Source organism: Plectrocnemia conspersa, unplaced genomic scaffold, assembly GCF_051122295.1.
Source record: "Plectrocnemia conspersa isolate PC_06_02 unplaced genomic scaffold, ASM5112229v1 ptg000006l, whole genome shotgun sequence".
In the NCBI taxonomy this organism is placed as follows: domain Eukaryota; kingdom Metazoa; phylum Arthropoda; class Insecta; order Trichoptera; family Polycentropodidae; genus Plectrocnemia; species Plectrocnemia conspersa.
The window spans coordinates 4,229,455-4,251,360 of NW_028277170.1; the positions used below are offsets into that span (position 1 = coordinate 4,229,455).

The 21,906-nt window shown below is 30.5% G+C and overlaps 2 protein-coding genes across 6 annotated transcripts; both read right to left on the bottom strand.

Annotated features, from left to right (window-relative positions):
- Positions 1-929: 929 nt before the first annotated feature.
- LOC148234060 (lysosomal aspartic protease-like) lies at positions 930-6,132 on the bottom strand. The gene is made up of 9 exons (XM_088188327.1): positions 5,973-6,132; positions 4,129-4,246; positions 3,628-3,751; positions 3,431-3,549; positions 2,226-2,419; positions 2,029-2,151; positions 1,763-1,925; positions 1,379-1,471; positions 930-1,283 (listed from the first exon to the last, which is right to left on the bottom strand). The coding sequence occupies exons 1-9, from the start codon at positions 6,044-6,046 to the stop codon at positions 1,125-1,127; spliced, it is 1,167 nt and encodes a 388-aa protein (XP_088044453.1). The 5' UTR covers positions 6,047-6,132; the 3' UTR covers positions 930-1,124.
- Positions 6,133-7,538: 1,406 nt separating this feature from the next.
- On the bottom strand, positions 7,539-21,704 carry LOC148234061 (uncharacterized). Of its 5 annotated transcripts, XR_015810156.1 has the most exons (8): positions 21,612-21,704; positions 21,470-21,540; positions 15,844-15,916; positions 15,676-15,761; positions 14,506-14,600; positions 8,563-8,678; positions 8,211-8,487; positions 7,539-7,701 (listed from the first exon to the last, which is right to left on the bottom strand). XR_015810156.1 is itself a non-coding variant. In XM_088188324.1 (6 exons), the coding sequence occupies exons 1-6, from the start codon at positions 21,637-21,639 to the stop codon at positions 11,965-11,967; spliced, it is 1,977 nt and encodes a 658-aa protein (XP_088044450.1). In that variant the 5' UTR covers positions 21,640-21,704; the 3' UTR covers positions 8,762-11,964. The 5 variants fall into 5 exon arrangements, 3 of the variants coding, with proteins under 3 accessions (XP_088044450.1, XP_088044449.1, XP_088044451.1); XR_015810155.1 differs by lacking the exons at positions 7,539-7,701; positions 8,211-8,487; positions 8,563-8,678 and adding exons at positions 13,583-13,661; positions 13,737-13,761; XM_088188324.1 differs by lacking the exons at positions 7,539-7,701; positions 8,211-8,487; positions 8,563-8,678; positions 14,506-14,600 and adding exons at positions 8,762-13,661; positions 13,737-13,758.
- Between the last annotated feature and the right edge of the window lie 202 nt (positions 21,705-21,906).

Sequence of the window (21,906 nt, forward strand, 5' to 3'; positions counted from 1 at the left end):
TATATTAATAAAAATGTGTCGCAATTTTTTTATTTTATATTAAACCTTGCGCGGACCCCCTGACGTTCTTCAGGGACCCCCAAATCAATTTTAATTTTCCACGGACCCCCTGAATGGTCCCGGGGACCCCTGGGGTCCATAGGGACCACTTTGGGAACCACTGCTCTAGACTGTACCTGGTCCAATTCAGCCCTAAGATGCAAGTATTTAATTCTAAATTAAGATATGTTTAAACGAATAAAAATGCGACTGCGGTATTGTGACATAGTGATATTCCGTCAAAATTATAGAGCGTCGGCGAGGATCATAAACTTAATTTATGGTTTACAAAGAAAAATATGTGGCGGTGACCTCTGAAGAGTATCGTCCTCTTTGAACGAAAATTCCAAAAAAACTCTTATTTTAGCTCCCACAGTAAATTGTCCTCCTCAAAGAAAAATTCTGAGATGGTTTTTGAACAAAAAAATCCGTGACGACCTCTTTTTTAGAGCCCGAAGCGCTGAATATTCTCGGGCCGGCCCTGCGTGTACACTGAGTGTACATTACCATAAAACGATTTTTTTTTTGCACAGTAAGGGGAAGAATAAAGTAATTGCAAATCCTTTTGCAATATTTGCAGATATGGCTCAAAAATCAGATTTGGCTCAAAAAACACAATCGCTATCCTATAACATCTTTTTTTCTGGTCAATATAGGCTTATTAGTTCAGGGATAAAGCCTGAGAAGTTAAATTCTCACAATAAAATTTAATACTATAATATCAACAAAATAAAATATTAATTAATTATATGAACAATTATTTATTATATAACCATTGCAATTAATATCATCACAAATATAAAAACACGTAACATATGTAATTATCCATATAAAATGAAAATAATAAAATCGCAAATAAAGCAATTGTATAATAGTAAATAAAAAATGACGCAATGCAAAAGTATGTTTATTTATATAGTGAAAAATATATTACATACTGTATATGTTATAATGATATATTTTTACTTGTTCAGCAATTATTGTGAACTTTAACGATTAATTGTATTTATTTCATACATATTAATTTTAATAAAAAGCATGATTTATAAACATGTATTTATATAAAAAACGCTTAGATGTTATATTTACAAAAATGTACTGGCGAGTCCTATTTGACGTTTTTGAAAGTCGTATATAGTGTATACCTTTTTCATAAAGGATGTACCAAATATCCATTGATTATATTGGGTATTGTGTTTCACAAATATAGATAAACAAGCTCTTCCAATTTTCGCAACTGAGATCTAAAAACAACCGCAAAGTGTTAACAATATAGTCATAGTTCTTATCAACAAATTTATTTAGGTAGCTCGATATACTGGATTTTTAATATACTCACTTCTTGTATAAGATCCTGACCTCTAAATATATATTGTACACCACGGAAATTGAAAGAGATCTTTGGTAGTTTTGCAACAGCATCGCAGTCGATCTGAAATAATATTTTTAAAGTAGTATATTTTTAATCTTTCATTGTAACCTGACAATTAGTAAAATGCATCAAGTAGGTAAGTCAATCAAACGGACTTCGCTATTCCGACCTTGTTATTATTAAATTTAATATTAACATTATAAAGCATTATAAATTTGTATTACTACAGGTGAAACTCTAATCACTTATAAAATAAAAGCAAATTAGAATAAATATTGTTTTGTATAAATGTAATATTGTTACATTAAAGTAGGCCCATATATACTTAACTAAATATAATCAGTTACTTACTATATAGCGATCTAAAATAAATTTCCTCGCCCCTAAAAGCATATTCAGCTGATTGATATCTTTTTCCGGTCCATATATACAAGCGTTACCGGTATCAAGCTGCACATCGCATCCATTTTTACAAAAAGTTGTATTTTTAGTTTTAGTAAAGATCATGGAAAAGCTGAAACAGAACAAAACAAACATGAAACAAGTCAAGCTTAATTAAAAGCAATATCTTCTAAAACAAAAATAAAATAATACAGTAACTTAAAATTAGCACTCACTTGCTCATCTGAATTGTCCAACTTAAACTTTTACTAGGCAAATAAATTAATGTTTTATTGTCAAAATTACGATCATGTACACCACCGAGATACAAAGAGCCGCCCTTTGTTGATGTTTTATCTCTTAAAAAATTATATTAAAAGGTAGTAGACACAGTTTAAATAAATTATAAGTAAAGAACAAAACATAATAATACGCGTTAATGTAAATAGAGAAGATCGGTGCCGTAATGGCTCCACTCTGAAACATCTGTTCAATGAAGGTTTGTCGTTTATCTCCTGGCTGTTTTGTTCCAAAACTCAATAAACCGTCTGCTTTCAAAAACATGAACAACGGTGGTACATCAGTTATTTCAACAAACGTCACATTAGTAACATTGCTGTGCCCCAGCTGAAACAATCAGACAAATACAATTTATATGAAATTATAGTTTTATTAATATAGTCTTTAAATATCTTCAGTAGAATTATGTCCCTCGCCTTTCCACTCCTGACAAAAATCTTATTAAAAAATAACACGAGATCACACAGAAATATAAATTGCCACAGAATTTCAAAAACGGAAAAAAATGTCAAACTTGAGTTCCCGCTCTTTGTCACACGGACGTGGAAATAATCCTTTTTTTAATTGTAACATTTAAAAAGACAAATTATAAAGGATTTTCAACATATGGAATGTAGTTTTTTTGAGGCCACGACAGCAGTCGTAATTTTATTCAAATCGACATAAAATTTGATTTAAAAATATACACTGTAAACATCTTGGCTAAGCTCGTAAGCCAGCAGAATCCGCTATCTTTTTTTCAAAATAGCGGCGTTTCAGAAAATACAAAAATCTGAGAAAAAAATAAAGAAGTAAAATACTTTAAACAATATAAATTAAAATAAAAAGAATTAAGGACATGACCATATACTTTTAATGATATCGTCATGAAACTCGTTCTAAGAATATATCTTGTAAATAATTCGGTCAAGTTCGTAATCCAGTCTGATCCGTTATCTCTTTTACAAAATGACGGCTATTCAAAACATAAAAAATCATAATTTCGGTAAAAAAATCTCATAAGTAAATTCTTGTAGTAAATAAGTAATAAACATTTAAAAATATAAACTAAAATTAAAAAACAAACATTTCCAAGAAATAAAAAAGCATTATTTCGTTTAAAAAAGTAAAATGGTCAAAAATGTTCTCTAAAAAAGTATATAACAAAGTAGTATAAAATTTACAAAAAAAAAACTCTTTTATTCACTTTTATATATAGAATTCTTGCGGTGCTTGCCAGACAGGATTTTTTAATAATAAAGTTGAGTGTAGAGACCAAAACCGAGATTGTTGAGTTTCAGCCAAAACCGAAATCAATCGTATCTTTGCATATTTTAGAGATAAAGCTTATATATTTACAGTAATTGTGTCTGCCGATAGAAATCCTGTCATATTTCCATCGCCAAGCTGTAGAAGGAACGGTTCTCCATTTGGTATGTAAGTGGAGGATATTTTCGAGTCATATAATGTATGTGCAACTGTGAATTGTCAAAATAAAATTTTATAAATATATACTCATACATAGATTTTTAATTTCATATTATTGCATATCTTACGACATATTAGATTAGTATATGGGCAAAATTTAGATAACATCCACGAATCTCGCCACCCTATGTCTAAGACGAGCTTCATTTTTTGCCCTGGATGACCGACATTAACATAGGCAAAAAACTCCATCTGAAAAATAGCAAATCATTTCAGTTGCCCTATAAAAACTATGTAACCAACATTTTTTTTTATTTTTAAATCATACATGTATGAATTTTATGTTTAAATGTCATTACAAAATGTAGATGTTTCTAAAGAAAAGAGTCCAACATTTGAACATGTAATCAGATATTACTCGATTGAGTTTGGTTGCTTATAATACGTCATTTATTGCTATTTACAATTTAAATAATTGTATTGCACTATTTCATGAAAATTTTCAATTAAATATTATATCTGATATGTCATAAGTTACTTTAGATTTTTTTTGCAATTTGATTGAATGTCAAATATCTGACGTTATAAAAATACTAGTTTTGTAAATATATAAATTAAAAATAACATACGTCGGAAAACTTAGTGAGTGAAACTACGTCATCTATAGTCGAAGATTTTGGAATATACTTTAATTGACCTTGTTCCATGAGCATTTGTTTCGCTGATTTATGCCTCTCCAGGGGAATTCTGATAATAAACATACATAACACGTTAACACATATCAATATTTATTCACATTATTAATTTATTATTTATATGTTAAATATGTGTGTAATTGTTATTGTATATATAAAAGTTTATAAATTATTTTTAAGTTACAACAGTTAAAATTCGCCCTTACAGTAAATACATATTATCATATATGTATATACTAGATACGGGCTGTGTCGTACGTGTCTTCAACTCGCCCCAAAACTCGAGTTAAGCTCTCGATGCTTCAAGGTGACTTCGAAATGGAAGTGGCTGCTCTTCTCTGGACTTCAAAAAACCAAACTAAGTGCAAACCAGCTTTCAGCTGTTAATTTACCTCTTTTTTTAAACATTGTTTTAATTTTTACTAGTAGGAATTACCCGACCTAAAAAATAAGTTAAGTGTTTCATTAAAATTTCCTGATTTGCGAAGTGTTCTATTGCAGAAAAAGTTTGGGAAAACTTGCATTATACAATACAATTGTTGTTATATATTTTAAAAACAAACTTTTAAATAAAAAAAAATAATAAAAAAAGTATAATAATATCTAATTTAATGCGTTATGACGGGGTCAATACAATCGGAAATTTCTAAGTAATCAGTGAGACACCAGACTGAAATCAAAGTATGTAAAATAATGACTATTGTTACATACAATAATAGAAGTCATCATACATGACCAGTTCTATTTATATTTTAATTATGCGTTACAATATTCAACCGCGAGATTAAGAAAACCTAATCTGTAAAAATAATTTCTAAACAATAGAAATTTGAAAAATAATATCAAGTGTTCATATGGAATTCGAACCCAAGTCTTTCATGCATTAGTCACTGACTACACCACTGGTCTATTGTAATGTTAATTAATTCATTACATATGATCTGTGAAATGGGAGATCAACAAGCTTTCAATTTCATTGTGTTTTGGGTCAGAACTCAAAATTCTTCTGTACATCTTCTAAGCATGCGTCATGTGTTGCATAAACTAGACAATAATAAAAATTGGAAAGTTTTGTTATCTGCTAGATAGTAACTGTTAATTTTAAGCGCAGCTTTCGTTATTTGTGTTGTTCACAAGATCCCATTTATTGAACCAATATGTTGTTAATAATATTATATTTAATCAGGCCGCTTAATCACCAGATGATTCATTTTTACACTAAATTAAATTAGCACGAGTACGATGAGATTACAAAATGTTGCTATAACGTTAAATTCAAGACAGTTTTTTTTTAATTTAATCTATTGAAATATTACAAGACTGATAAATATGTTTTTTCGACAATTTCTTAGAATAAAAATTAGCTTAAACTTTAAACCTTATAAGATAACTTTTAACATATATTTACCACATTCTTAATGTAACGTGATAGTAGATTCGTCAATAAGTGACGCGAATATTAAAAAAAACGCAAACGATGATTACATATCTATCTCATATATAGATGTGCTTTTAATACACGTTCATATTAGTATGACACTGAGTTCTAACCTGATATATAAAATGTATAACAAAATAGTTTTGTATTTAAGGACCATGCGAGTTAACGTACCGTAAAGAACGGAAGTCGTCATTAAATTTTTAAATTGATACGTGCTCTCATAACTAAGCCAAGCATATTTGTCACTTTATCGTAAACTTTTGCGATGTGTATGTATACGAAATCAAATATAACTGTAGGGAAATTACGCCGGATATGTATTATTAAAAAAACTTACTCTATTAAGCATTCCGATAGAATAATCCAACAAAAAGTCCATAATATAATGAAAATATATTTAGAGCTCAACATCGTTGAAGTATAAGACAACGTCTTTCAGTACTGACACACCACAACTTATTGTGTATCATTAGGAGTATGCTTATATGTGCATGTGTAAGTCAAATTGTTGATTACAATTCACTCAGTGGTAATACATCATTTTTATTATTATTTTATTGAGTACTTATTCATATTAAAATATATGGGTTTATATAGCTATAGAATAATATCGATGTTCAACCTAATCCTCTCATCTTTCTGCTTTTATTTTCTACTAATATATTCACTAATGATTTTCAGTTTCATTTTATCATTCGACTCTTAAATAAAAATGCAATAGATCTAATTCAGAAATAAGAGTTCTGTTCAATTAAAAAATCTTATAACAGAATGGCGTAATTTTATAACCTTTCGAACTTCAAATTAACTGAAATAAAAATAATATAGTATCTACCAATATGGCGTAAAGTTAGTTTTAAGATATATTAACATTTTTAAATGGCCCTGTAATATTTATAATTTATAAAAAAGACCGCAAGAATTAGGTTGGTTTATATACATAAAGTTGTGCGAATTTTTTTCATACATTTTAAATATTCGTTTAACATGTAATAATTGCGCCAGAAAGAAAATTATAGCGTCATATCGCTAATCCAATTTTTTAAACGGTTAGCTCGAACAACCGTAAGTAATAATAATTCATTTGTTTTTGTGGCTTTGTTGCTAGTTTTTACTTATACTTAAAATTTCCTTTATATCACGATCCACCACAATAATAATTTGTAATAAATGTAACCAATAATTAATCAAAAATCATATTATTTTGTACTTGTTGCTATTATAATAAACATTTTTTTTAAACCTTCTTACAAAATAGTATCATACAACACAGATTTAGAGAGCATTATAAACATTGTGGAGACTTGAATTCCAGCCGTTTTCTACTATTAATACGAGTTTGCTCATTTGAAGGAATTGATTATAATTAATTTTCAACATGTTCTTGTTTTTTTATGAACTTAATTTACCCACAACTACAAAGCAAATACATATAACTGACATATTTTAATTTGTTCATATTAACTATATTTTCTTAAGGTTCAGTACCTCTGCAGTGATATTGGTAGTGTGTATTATATTAAGTATGTATATAAATAAATGAACTCAATGATAAAGTGTAACCTCCGAGTTGATATTTAATCTATTAGGAAAGTGTAATATTTGACATTTACCAATGGAAATTTCTTTTATTATATATTTAGAAATATAATCACCATTATTGGCTAAGTTTAATGAACCATATCCTCTATATAAAGTGTCTCCTTGTGAACGCTGTATGGCAACTGTCCTACAATTGGATACTTGAATTATCTTAACGCTCCCGCTCATACAGTTCGACGATTACTTACTCTTGCTTTTATTCTAAATACAAAATTACCTAAAACAGGAAAGACTCACGGGCTATAGCACCTGATTTTATCGTTTTGATGACTAATAGTAAAAAGAAAATTTTGTTTATTACCTCAATAATAAAAAATCAACTTTTTAGTATCTTCGGCTTGGATATTACTTCTTCAGGTACATCAAGAAACATATAAACTGATTTTTCATGGCGAATTCACCGCATTGCTTTCATTAATAGATCCATCACCAGAATCTGTTTCAATATAAAAATTTGATGGATTCTGCAAATATAGCAAAATGGTTAAGGTACGATTTTTGGTTATTGAGATCTAAAACTGTGAAGTTTAATCTCCACAATACATTTATACCTGGAACTATTCCAAATCAAAATATTATTTTTTTAGTAAACATAATAACTTTTGTATCAATTAAACAAATTCATTAAAAGCAAGCAAACCGATAAAAATATTTTATTAAAAACAAATATAAGTTTTTTTTAAGAAATATATATTCTGCAAATTAGTTTCAACATTTCTGCAAAGCTTAGGCAGCTTTTTAATTTTTCTATTAAGAATGTTTCCAAGTGATTTTGGACATGTTGAATTGATATAAAAAAATATTCTAAATATGTCAGATATTGTATAACTTATTTTTAATTTAATTAAGAAATTGTTTTTTAATTTCATAAATTTATCTAAAAAAGGGTTTTTAAAAACCGTCAAACCCTAAATTGCATGTTATTCGCCGAACACACGAGCTATATTATATAATTTTGTTATATTTACTATACCATTAAAGGTTGAAGTGAAGGAAGAGATTTTGATTGGTCTTAGTTAATCTTTCTGGTGAGGGTATGTTTTGAATTTATAGTCTCTCTGGTCAGTCTGTAGCGCTGCTCTGAGTCAACCGCTCTCTTTGTGTCGAATTTCTTTAAAGTAGCTTGACAAATGAGAGAAAAGGCTCATTTAGTCCAATGAGCGTACTGTTAAACCCTTCCAACAGCGCAAGTCACATTGGTGAACCTTTAAAATTGAAACTGTTGTGGCCACTTCTGGATGATGATAATTCTGTATTTGATAACTTCACATAAAATACTCTTGCAACTTTAATAATATATTATATTAGCACTTCGCGATTTATACCATAAATTAGTTTGTAGCTTCTTCAAATATATTATTATAATTTTTTAAACATAACTCTCCATATGTAGATCTTTGTTTTGTGTGATAAATCCTGATAATCTGCATATATCCCAACACTGAATGATATAAAGTAATGTATTAATAATGAAAAATATATACGAAGAACATCTAGTTAATGTTATAGCAAATAAATACAAAATCATTGCAAGCCTTTTATTGACATCAAGATAAAGATACAGGTTTAAACAATTTCTGAATTTGAAGCATTTATATTTCTAGCATACAACTAATTTACATGAATATAACTTGTAGAAGTACTAACCACTTCTTAGAATATATTTATTACAATATGGCAGGTGGTAAATACAATATGAATTGATTACACAGGGCCTGAGAATTATTATTGGTTATTTAAATTACAATGTATTTTAACGATTGTACATATAATCAAAATGACAATTTTTTCGAAAAGTAACTGAATACTATTATATGAATTCAAAACACATTTATTATATATCAATTATATTACTATAATGATAAAGAAAGACTATTATTTAACTTTAATTACTTCAAAACATCAATTTTAGACTGAACTTTTTTTCTTGGTAAAAAAGGCAAGATTGTTTTAATTATAATTTTAAAAAAATACGCAATTGCGTAAAAAAAATTTTTAGGAACATATAAATAAAATTATTAAATCAATAATGTAAATGTGATTTTATTAGAGTATGAGAAAGGCAGAGAAAATAAAATTTAAATTCAATTGTTAAATCTAATAAATAATTTTAAAACATCTCTATTTCACATCAATTATATTACTTTAATGATTACGACTGACTATTATTAAACTTTTAAAAGCTATTATTTCAAACTGCTGAATTATCATAACTACAGAATAAAACACATATACATTAATTGATTCAAAAAGAAAAAACAAATTATAAAATAAATCAAATTTTAGGAAACATATAAATAAAATTAGTTGTTCAATTGTGCATACATTTGTAAAACAACAAGGGTTGTATTGCAGCAGATATTAAATATCATTAAACAAACAATGTAAATTAAAAATCACATATGTTGGATGAATATAAAACCATGACAGAAATAAAAACAAACATGTAAATATAGTTTGGTAAACATTCGCGCCCTTCAATTATGAACGCATTTACAAAAAAACTATAACAAAGGTACAGTTGTATCGTTGCAAATTGTATATATAATATATATAATTACAACGTAACAAATATAAAAATAAACTACTGAAACCAGTAGTCAAAATTAGCAGTCATGGACATCCAACCATTGTGCATATTTCAAAATTACTTATAACAAAGATAGACTCGTATTGTTGTACCAATATTGTAGTAGCATTACATATTCATCATACATATTAATTTAATGAATAAGAGTATATGGTAAAAAAAACTTATAAAAAAAATTTGTATTGTTGCAGATATAAATAAAACAGGTTCACTCATAAAGGCGATTGAAACAAACTAAGGGTCACAGAACAAAGTTTGTGCCGTTACTGGTTTGCGTTTGGAAATTCTGAGATTTTGGATTGCACCTTGTATATCATTACAAGTTATAATTGAACGAATAAGTGCCCATGATCAAAATTAAACAAACTTACTTGCAAACATCAGTTAAAATTTTCAAAATAGCACATAATAAATGTTGCATTTTTGTAGATATTATATGTATCATTATAGCTTATGACAAAAAATAAGCAAACAAGCGTTCATTAATTTGGTACATATTAACATAAAAAACTTCACAGGGGAAGCCAGATCTGTATTGTTACAGAAGTTACATTACATATAATATTACAACAGCAATACAAATTAAACACACATTTATAATTGGATGGATAAGCGCCTGTGACAAAAAATAGCATATGTACAAAACAACAACTGAAACCAGTAGTTGATATTGGAAAAGGCCTGAGCGTCCATCATGTATGTATACATTAGCAATAAGAAACCGCATAGTGAAGGCAGATCTGTGGTGTTACAGATGTTACATTACATATAATATTACAACAGCGATACAAATTAAACATACATTTATAATTGGATGGATAAGCGCCTGTGACAAAAAATAACGTATGTACAACACAACAACTGAAACCAGTAGTTGATATTGGAAAAGGCCTGAGCGTCCATCATGTATGTATACATTAGCAAAAAAGAATCCTCATAAGTGAAGGCATATTTGTGCTGTTACAGATGTTACATTACATATAATATTACAACAGCGATACAAATTAAACATACATTTATAATTGGATGGATAAATGCCTGTGAAAAAAATATGTACATAACAAAAAATAACATATGTACAAAACAACAACTGAAACCAGTAGTTGATATTGGAAAAGGCCTGAGCGTCCATCTTGTATGTATACATTAGCAAAAAAAAGAAACCTCGTATTAAAGGCAGATCTGTGTTGTTACAGATGTTACATTACATATATTACAACAGCAATATAAATTAAACATACATTTATAATTGGATGGATAAGCACCTGTGACAAAAAATAAAATATGTACATAACAACACCTGAAACCAGTAGTTGACTTTGGAAAAGGCCTCAGCGTCCATCATGTATGTATACATTAGAAAAAAGAAACCTCATATTGAAGGCAGATCTGTGTTGTTACAGATGTTACATTACATATATTACAATAGCAATATAAATTAAGCATACATTTATAACTTAATTGATATGTGCTCATTAAAAAAATTATCCAAACAAGTTGATACAAAAATAAAATGAAAAACATCTACTGAAACCAGTAGTGTTGAAATTAGTAGCGGTACGAGCGAGATTCCATCAATTATGCATGCATTTGAAAAAAAAACCTTCGAAGTGAAGACAGATCTATGTTGTTACAAATCTGTGTTGTTACAAATGTTACATTATATAAGGTTTTAATTAAATTAAACATCTTATGAATCAAAAAATAAGCGCTCATGTTAAAAATATACATATAAAAATGCACTCAAAGTAGTATGCAAAATTATTATAATCATGAGCGCAATAATGTATTTACATAAACGCAAAAAATTAAATTAACATTATAAATGTCTGGAAGTATCTGTAAGTAATTACAGTATCTGTTATATTTTTTATATCTCTTCATCAAATGTTCATAGCAGTTCACTTTCACATTGTTTTAACTCAATTTCTGTTTCACAAAATCCTATCATAAATCTACAAAGCCATCTTACTGGGCAGATTAACACAACACAACACAAACAATATTACATCATATGTAATGTATCACACTGTTGAATGATATTGTGATGTCGTAAATAAAAAGTTTATATCTGTACAGCAGCAGCTTTTTTATTTTCACGCAAAATAGCTATGTTATTAAGCGTTATCAGATAATACTATGCTGGCAATTTAATATCCTTAAGCGTCGTGCAGAAAAGTCCACTTTCGGCTCTCTTCATGTGTTTTAACAAGTAGGATTTGGTTTGGAAGCCTTTACCACAGTTTTGACATTCAAAGTCATACGTGTTACAGTGAACTTCGTTGATGTGACGTCTGAGGTTAAATTTATTCTTGAACAATTTACCGCATTGATCGCAACCAAATTCAAAAGTTTCACCATGAGTACGCACGTGACGTGTGAGAACTCGTTTGGTCTTGAATGCCTTTCCGCATTCGAGGCATTTAAAGTCGAGCGAGTTGCTGTGAACATCGCTAATGTGACGTCGGAGGACCTCCTTAGTTTGAAACGTCTTTTTGCACTTGTCGCATTCAAAGTCATAGTACTCATTATGAATGATGATGTGCCGCGACAGGTGAAATTTGCTCTTGAACACCTTGCCGCACTTGTCGCATTCGAAATCGTAAACCTCTCTGTGGACGACGCAGTGGCGTTTGAGATTGAATTTATTCTTGAATATTTTGCCGCACTCGTGGCAGCAAATATCATAAAAGTTGCTATGGATAGAGTTCTTGTGACGTATGTAAACGTGCTTGGTCTTGAACTCCTTTTTGCACACTCCACATTTGAACTCACTCTTGTCATTGTGAGAGATAGCATGACGCTTCAGATAGAATTCAGTCTTGAAGGATTTGTCACACTTGTCACAGGCAAAGTTGCAAGTTTCGACATGAACCTCGTCAATGTGACGTTTGAGGATCTCTTTAGTTGGAAACATTTTTGTGCAATCGTCGCATTCAAAATGATGGTAATCGTTATGAAGGAGTGAGTGACGTCCTAAATGAAATTTTGTCTTAAACACCTTCTCACATTTTCCGCATTTATAATCACTAGAAACGCCGTGAACGTACTTGTGACGTATGAGAATATTCTTAGATTTAAAAAACTTTCCACATTCGGAACATCCAAAATCAAACGTCTGCCTATGCGTTTGTGCGTGTTGCCTCATGAGCAATAGACTTCTAAATACTTTACCGCATTTGTCACACGTTGACTCGAAAGTGTTGCAGTGAACCAACACATGACGTGCTAGTGTTGGTTTAGCTTTAAACACTTTATTGCATTTATCGCATTTATAGAGACTAGATTCATTATGGATCTCTGTGTGACGCGTCAGAGCATGCTTAGTTTTAAACGCTTTTGGGCATTTGTTACAAGTATGGTCGTAGGTTTCGCTGTGAATGTTTAAGATGTGACACGAGAGAATCCGCTTACTTTTGTAGGATTTTCCACACATGTGACATTTAAAGTCACAGGAATTGCCATGCACGATGAAGTGCTGTTTGATAAGAAGCTTACTTCTGAATCCTCTTCCACACCTGTCGCACTCGACGCTGCGTTCATTGTGAATCTGCATGTGACGTCTGAGAATACGGTTTGTCTTGAACGCCTTTTCGCACTTCTGGCATTTGAAGTCATATGAACTGGTGTGGACTGGCAGATGGCGAGTGAGAAGTTGTTTCGTTTTAAATTCTTTACTGCAGGTCTGACACTCAAAGTCGCGCGAATCACCGTGAATCTTTTCATGCTCTTTGAGAAAATCTTTATCGAAAAACTTCTCACAGGGTTCGCATTTTACGACATTTGAATCGTTACATATAGGCATGTCTATAGACATTTCTTCTTGAGTTTCATCTACAACAAAAATGAATAAACATAAAACATCAAAGTATTATTTATTATAATCATTAGTTATATAATGTATATTACCATTGGGTTTTTTTTCTATAAGCTGCTGAAAATAATTAAGAATAATTATAGCAATACATTCACATAATATATTCATGTAAATAAATTTAAAAATTATTGTAGTCACAAAACCGAAATAGACAATGCTGTATCAATTGGCATGTAACATATTAGCTTATTATATCTATTGTGATGACAACTATAGCATACAAAATAAAATATTATAAAAAAAATTGGCGAGACAATATCAGAAGATCTGTCTAAACAACTTATATGTATATTGATCTTATAATTGTAAACCAAGTAAGTCGATTTTCATATTTCTTTATTTTTACACTATTTGATACTCTACTTGTCAAGAAAAATTCAACAAATGTTATTTTAAATTACAATTTCATAAAATAGACTTACATGATTTAATATAAGAAATTATATATAAAAATTGCATCAAAGGTTATCACTTATGCAAAATAGTAAAAATTCTCACATTTACCAAAAAAAAAAGAGCAGGCTGTATCTTTCTTTTTTGAAGTGTTTTTAAATCACAAAAATTTATGCAACGCTGCATACATAACACACAGATCTCTCAAAGGTTCAATGCAAAAGCAGACGTTTCAATCTGTATTGGTCGGTGATTATATAAGTATCTTTATTTAAATTTGAAGAATAGCATCCGCATTAAACCTTTCAAGATAAGATATTTCTGGAAAAATAGCCAGAATAAAATAACAGAAATCACGCTCAATTTTTATAATTTTAGTTGTTTACAGTGTTGCAAGTAATTACCTACACATTTATAATGTTGATGTAGTCTCAAATGGCAAACGAGCCATGGTAGAATAGTTGTCACCCGTCTGGAGAACGATCTCTTTCAAGTACTGAAATCTGAAAGTGGAACTTTTCAAATATGGAAGAAAAGTATCCTCCCACGTGACTTAATGGACTCTCCCCGTCGATATTCTGACATAATAATTTTAAAGATCTAAGCACCACATATGCAAGTTCAACTGTTTTAGAATCAAAATAACAATTTATTTAAAAAATTGAACACAAATGAAATATTTGAAGTGTTAAAATGTGCCTTCTGACTGAAGCTCCTTTACTGAAAATCATTAATAATATTCCGATTATTATATAATATTACACTGAATTCAGCTGCATCGTGTTCTCCAAACGTCTCATTTTTAAGATTTTCCAGCACTTTTGCTTTGATAAAAATGATATTTAATTACATTTTGATTGTCAAATATAATAGTTAACATTTTAATAATTTAAAGTTAATATTTTTGCTCCATATTATATTTATGATTTTTTAAATAGAAAGATATTTTTTTTAGATTTATAACAGACCCTGCAGTAATTGCTCTCAAGTATATATAAACGATTTCCAAGAATTTTTGAAGGTTTGGAAGCGTTCTACATCAATATTAGTTAATTTTATCCCAGAGATTTTTGTTTAATCGAACATCCTTGCCTTCTACTTCATCTTATAATATATTTATTACATCGTGCTAATACTTATATTTTTTCCATCAAATCAAAAGCATGTATCAAAATAAACTACTCGGAAAAAAAAGGAAAAAGGATCTTTCCTTACAAGTGCAAAATATTATCTTGAATACAATGATGTATACATGTCAAAGGATCAAAATTGCTTAAATGATTTTCATATTAGTATTTAATATTAAGATGTATTGAAATTGTATTATAAATGTTTTGATATGTAATTTAAATTATAACTTTGTTTTAGTGTATATTAGCTGTAGAAGTAATAGGTCGGTGAAGTGATGTAAACGATATGTAAACAGTGTCATAATACAGAAATTCTGATATATGTCTTCAATAGAAATTTGAGACATTGACTCAATATTTGTCATCATAATGGACAAATATTATAAATATTATATGATATGAACGATCTAATAACGGTTTTGTGATGTTTACAATGTTTAATAATCACCTGTGCATCAACAGGAATAGTTGCCTTTTCAGGAGATAGTGCATCTGCATCATCTGTACAAAATTCACGTTTGACATCATGGTTTTCTGGAAAAGATAATATAATAACATATAATGAATGTTAATAATTAATTTTATTTTTCATAAGAGCCAGAAATGTCATACTAACCCATTTCAAACATATCGTCATCTTCAGCTTTACCATCGCCGCTGTTATCGTGCTCAATTTTCACATTTTCTTGCTAAAAAAATTAAATTATATTTTAGTAAGAATTAATTTTTGTGAGGTTAAATCGGTTTAAATTCGATAGCTACAAAAAAGTGATCAAATCTGTGACTGTGCTTTAAATTATATTAAAAAAAATAAAAATTCATTCAATCCGAGTGTATCTGTATTACACAATATTAGCAGATGTATCAGAATCATATAAAATATTGACAAACTATTTAATGTTAGTTATCTAAACACAAAAGAACAAAAAAATTTATCGGATTTTGTGGAGATAACTATAATGTCAATTTTGGGGGTGTAAAACGGAAAGGAAAAAACAATATTCACAATATAAACAATATTGATGTTCTACTTATTGAAATAGAAACTTTAGTGGGCAAAATTTATACTGTTCGAAGCACACAACTGAAAACATTCTGTGAATATATAGACGTAGAGTATAAAAAGGTTCAACACGGCAACGCCCGTTTTCTTTCGCTACTTCTTGCTATTGACAGAATACTTGAAATCTTTGCAGGACGGAGATCATATTTTATTACACAAATACACTGTCCATTGATAATAATTCAGTTTTTTGAAAATGATTGTTGTAAAATGTATTTGTGGTTTGTGCAAGGGCAACTCAGATTATTTAACAAATATATTTTAAATACGGAAAGTACAAAAGCGAGTGCAACTGATAATCAGTGATATTATTAAATTAAAAACAAATCTTAATGAAAGGCAGTCCACTAAATTTATACCTCAAAAAGCAAAAATGCTTTTTAGATTACTGGAAAAAAGGAAGTTCTAATTCAGCAAAGTGCCTATAATAAATGTCAAGTGTGCACTCAGTGCAGACCATACATGACAATAGACGGATGCATCACAATAACCATTTGAAATCTTTTAAATTTGCAAGTTCTATTATATATTGTATCAGCATTTTGGGAATACTTAAAGAAATACAAGTGTTATTGCGTTTTTTTGTCATAAAAAACCGCAATAACACTTGTTATTGCGTTTTTGCATCCCGATAGCCTTTTGTAACCTGCCCATGTGACAAGGCCATCTGTTTAAAAACATCATCAAGAACTTCAATCGGAGCTCTCTAGCTTGCACTCACTGAGTTTGTACAAACTCGAACCAAGAGAAGTCGCCGACCATCGAGAGGGAAAATACCGACATAGCAACCGCTTCCCTCTTCACGCCAACCTTGGTCTAGCTCTGAAATCCAGAGTTCGACTAGATCTTTTGGATGCAGACACAAAAAGAACTATACATATATAGCAATATAAATATACAAACTATATGTGAACGTAATTAAAATTGCTGCACAATATTAACTGTTAAAAGGATATTTTGTATTATATCAAAATAAATACATTTAACACAAAAACCAGGACAAAGGGAAGTTTTGAATTCATCGGCGTCGGAATTAACAATTCATGTGTGGAAAACCTATTGCTCATTTTATTGTGAAGATATCAATTTGAGAACATCTGTTTGTGACCTATTTATAGTTTCTCAACTACATAAAAGGTCACACACAAAGGAAACAGTGTGACAGACTGAATAACATCAGTGGTAAGTCTTAACACATCGCATAAAATACATTACTCCTAAAAATACAGCCATGTGGCGGGGCTTATTTGTGAAAATTAGAACCTAAGCTTAATATTTTTAAACCATCATCACTTTTTAATTAGTTAACGTTTTAACGTCAATTAAAAATACGATTTCGTAATAATTGTTTTTTATATTCACAATGGTAAAATTAATAAACGTCAAACTGTGGATCGCAAACCAATAAAAATAAAAAGTAAATTTATGTTTAGAATCACCAAATATACATATTTTAAAAATAAATTTAATATAAATTACAGTAAAATACTTTTATTTTTAAAACAACAAATATCAAACTTTGTGACTTCTACAAATATTTCTTTATTTTTTAACACTTTACGGTCGATTTATACAGCAATATTGGCAAGATTATTCAACTTTGATACTGTTGACAGCGATAAAATGTCATTACATCGTTAATGTTTTGACCCCAGCTTCTCAGACATCATATGAATAACAATGGCCTACTTCAGCGACTCCCAACCAGCGGCAAACCTCAGATTAGGGATTAATTATTATGTTCAAAGGCCGTGAGTTATAAAGAAGAGACTAGAATTTTATCTAGCCTCAATTTTTTTATGAAAGGACAGAAACAATGGCGAAATCTTCTTCGAAATTTGTCTTTATATGATGTCATTGCTGATCAATAAGGGCAATGTACTTGTTTAAAACTATGCGATGAGTTGCTATGCGAATTTATTTTTAATAAAATAAAGTGAGGTTATTGAACCTGAGCATTAGCAGTACTTAATTTGTTGGATGATACTAAAAGTTTGCTGGGGGGGGGGGGGGGGTCCTTTTAGTAACATCTTTGGCTAATGTGTTAAATTAATATGTTACGGTAAATACTCGTGTTTTTGTTATACGAAATATAAATGACAACACGCACAAATTTGTGCACATGGTATTCAATGCGTTAAAGAGCAGACATAATCTCCATTATTAAACAAAAGGAATACATTATGCTGATGCTACAATTAAAACAAATACATGACTTTTCAATGAACAATTTAGGTATTATGTTTGTAGCATTGAAGCCTTCGACACAAAGTTATTTTGGCAGCTCATTTAACAAATATAAGCAGGAACATAGCAGTTAATTGTGCTTTGATAATTTAATGTAAAACAAGTTTTGATTAAATTATCACTACGAATTAGAGAACACCAACATGCAGTAAACTAGAAAAATTTTTGGTGTGAATCTCAACTGATTGAAATAATAAAATAAAATGATCAATATGAGCATAGGAACCGTGGTTAAAATCGTGATTTAATATTGTGAAAGACGAAAGATTCAGTCTCATGAATAAGTGCTGAGATTGGTGAGACATGCCAGACTTAAAAGAATTCAGTTAAAGCAGTTTTAGCACAATCAACACCAGCAGTGATATTAGCGTAATTGATAAAAGCAGCGGCTTCAGCGCACTGACAATTTAACCGCAATCGACGGAAGAGATAGTTCACGAATAGTCTCAAGTTAAGATTTAGCAATTGCCAACGATCAAATCGGCACAAATTTGGCAACCCTGGAACGAATAGTCTCTGCTCAAGTCGTTCCATTTGCTAGATTTTGACAAATGAGGATACTGTGGCAATTTAAACAACGGTCGCATATTGTTGTGACCAATGTAAGCAAATGGAAACGAAATATAAGCACCATAATAATAAATGTGGATAGTAAATAAAAGCTCTAATAATGACAGTGATAAGTGATATGCTGCCAATGAAAGTTATCTAAGTAAGACAGTTCAACCGATGGTGATTTATCTGTATTGCGCATTGTACAAATTCAAATGATTCCAAAGTATCAAGTGGTTGGGTTAAAATATATTAAAAAAACACTGAACTTAAGCTTGGAATCCGTTAAATTAATGAAGCTGCGAGAGACTACATAATGATGCAGAATGGCCATTTATTGTACCACTAAAAATGGAGGAAATGGTCGGCAATCCTGGGAGTGGAATAACTTATCCTTCGAAATAAACTTGTCTCTGTGAGGGTCATTACCTACAGTGAGTCACAATATTAAATGTGGCCAGGCTAACAAATTCTCACCTGCTTGTATAGGAGTTTAAAGCATTTTTTAGAAAGTCAGCCATGTATGAAAGCGCTTCAGAATGTTGCAAGAAGTTAAGTGGTGGCACTATCTGCCGAAAGCGCTAACGCCACTAGGGCCCACCATCGCCAGAGCTAACTATAAGTTCTAGGGTCGGATCCAACCAGATTCGAGCGGCAGTCTTCAGAAATGGCCCCTATATTTGCGCAGTAATCGGGTCACCCAAAAGATACCCATTTAAGTAAGGAATGTTAAATTCGCGGATCTTTGCGAAAAAGTATCCGTATGCGCTGTATTCGCTTTGGGAACAGCAATACGTTGGATAAAATCATCGAATTGTGTTAAAAAAAAAGGTAAGGAAACAAACGATGAATATGACAATATGCTTGGAAAAATATTTTTCCAGAGAACGAAACTAACAAATATAACCTTAAGCAGGCGAAATGATTAGGTATTAATAAAATATAGTCCGATATTGTGCAATTATGAGACTCGTGGAGATTTACTAAGATTCGCCCTAGTGTTAAAAAATACAAGAGATTTTTGATTAGTATTCTTTAACGACTTTTACATTTTAATAGAGCTAATTGAAAATTATTAATTAATTATTGAGTATATTTTTGTTGTAGGCGGCTTTAAAAGGAATAAAAAGACATTGATGATTATTTCATTGTTCTGCTCCCATTTAAGATTCTAATAAGCAATATTCCACTTTATTCAATTCAAAATCTATTATAGGGCACTCTTATCCTTATAACTATTTTCTCTAGGATTACTTTCAATGGACTAATAATAATTCTGTGAAATAGTCGCCATTTTGAAAACAAGAAGGCGGATCAGACACCCACCTAAGATTCTAACAAGCAATATTCCACTTTCTTTAATTCAAATCCATTATAGGACACTCTTATCCTTATAACTATTCTCTAGGATTACTTTCAAATGAGTTTAACCACTTAACAATCAGGTGTTATTTTGCAGTGTTCCAAAAAAATCATTTTTTTATTGGAAATTATAACAGTAAATATCTTTACCGTTTCTTAAAAATCGAAAACAATAATAAAATAACGGAATGAGCCCAATAATAAACAATGGATGTAAGGAAATAAAGATATATTTATTTTTAAAACGCACCATACAAAAACATATTGCGTTTTATAAATTCTAAGAAATATGGGGCAATATAGTAATAAAAGTGTGTCAAATTATTGGAAAGATAAAGCAACCCTAACTAGTCAAGGATGTTTACATGTTTTGCCAGCTTTGCTACCTACATATTCATTCAGGTAATTTATTGTCTTCAACCCATCTAATGCAATTGAGAAATACTTCAAGAGACGAAAATGTAAGAATGCACTGCCTTGTATTTTTCTAATTTATGACTTCCACAGCTAATAAAAATGTGACCTTTTTTACTTGAAACGAAATGCCGAAGGAGTCCCGTGTATGCTACGAAGCAGAGTATAATGACAAATATAATCACGTTTATATGTGGGACCGCCTTTAAATCCGATTTTCCTATTCCCGCACAGCTCGACACCGCGTGTAATGGACATTTCTAAATTCGCACACCCGCGCGGGACCGTGTGTAGTGGTTAATAAAAAGTATTATTGAAATGGTCGCCATTTTGAAAAAATGGCGGACCAGACTTTTAGCGCCAAACTCTGCAGGCAATGTTTATCGAAACATATTATTCACATGCGCATACATGTGTCGATCTCTAAAACACGTGAACAATCTATAATTGGTCGACGGACGGCTTTAACTAAGCCGCCATTGCTTTTTTAACCGTCAACTAACCTCCCGTCAATAATAAATGAAAAACATATTGAACCGAAATTGCGCAGTTGCCGACTTCAGCCCACGCCACCCTAACAAGTCTGCCCCTTCGTTAATTTTACCTTTACTGCGCATTGGACGCGAACGACGTTCAAAGTGTCGAAGTTCTCGTCGCCCATCTCATCGCCCGGCTCTGAAAAGTCAAGTACAGGTTGTTCAATATGGATGACAAGCACGTTAAAAGGCAAAATAAGGACACGATACCTATTTTGACTGGGGCGTAGAATGGCATCGTCCGGCCTTCCGAGGAGACTACACGAGAACCATCACCGTACCCGCCGAAGACGCCATCGATGTGACGATTTTGGCCTAAGCACAGCACTTGCGCGCCCAGCGGTGACCTCGTTACAGCGAGTCTATCGATCTGGTAATCCCCGCAAAAAAATGTTTAACTAAAATAATAAAGGATAATAAATTATTAAATATTTTATTTACAAATAAGAAAATAATATAGAAAATTTTGCGTTTAAAAATTTTAATTTTTATAAATGTAATTTGA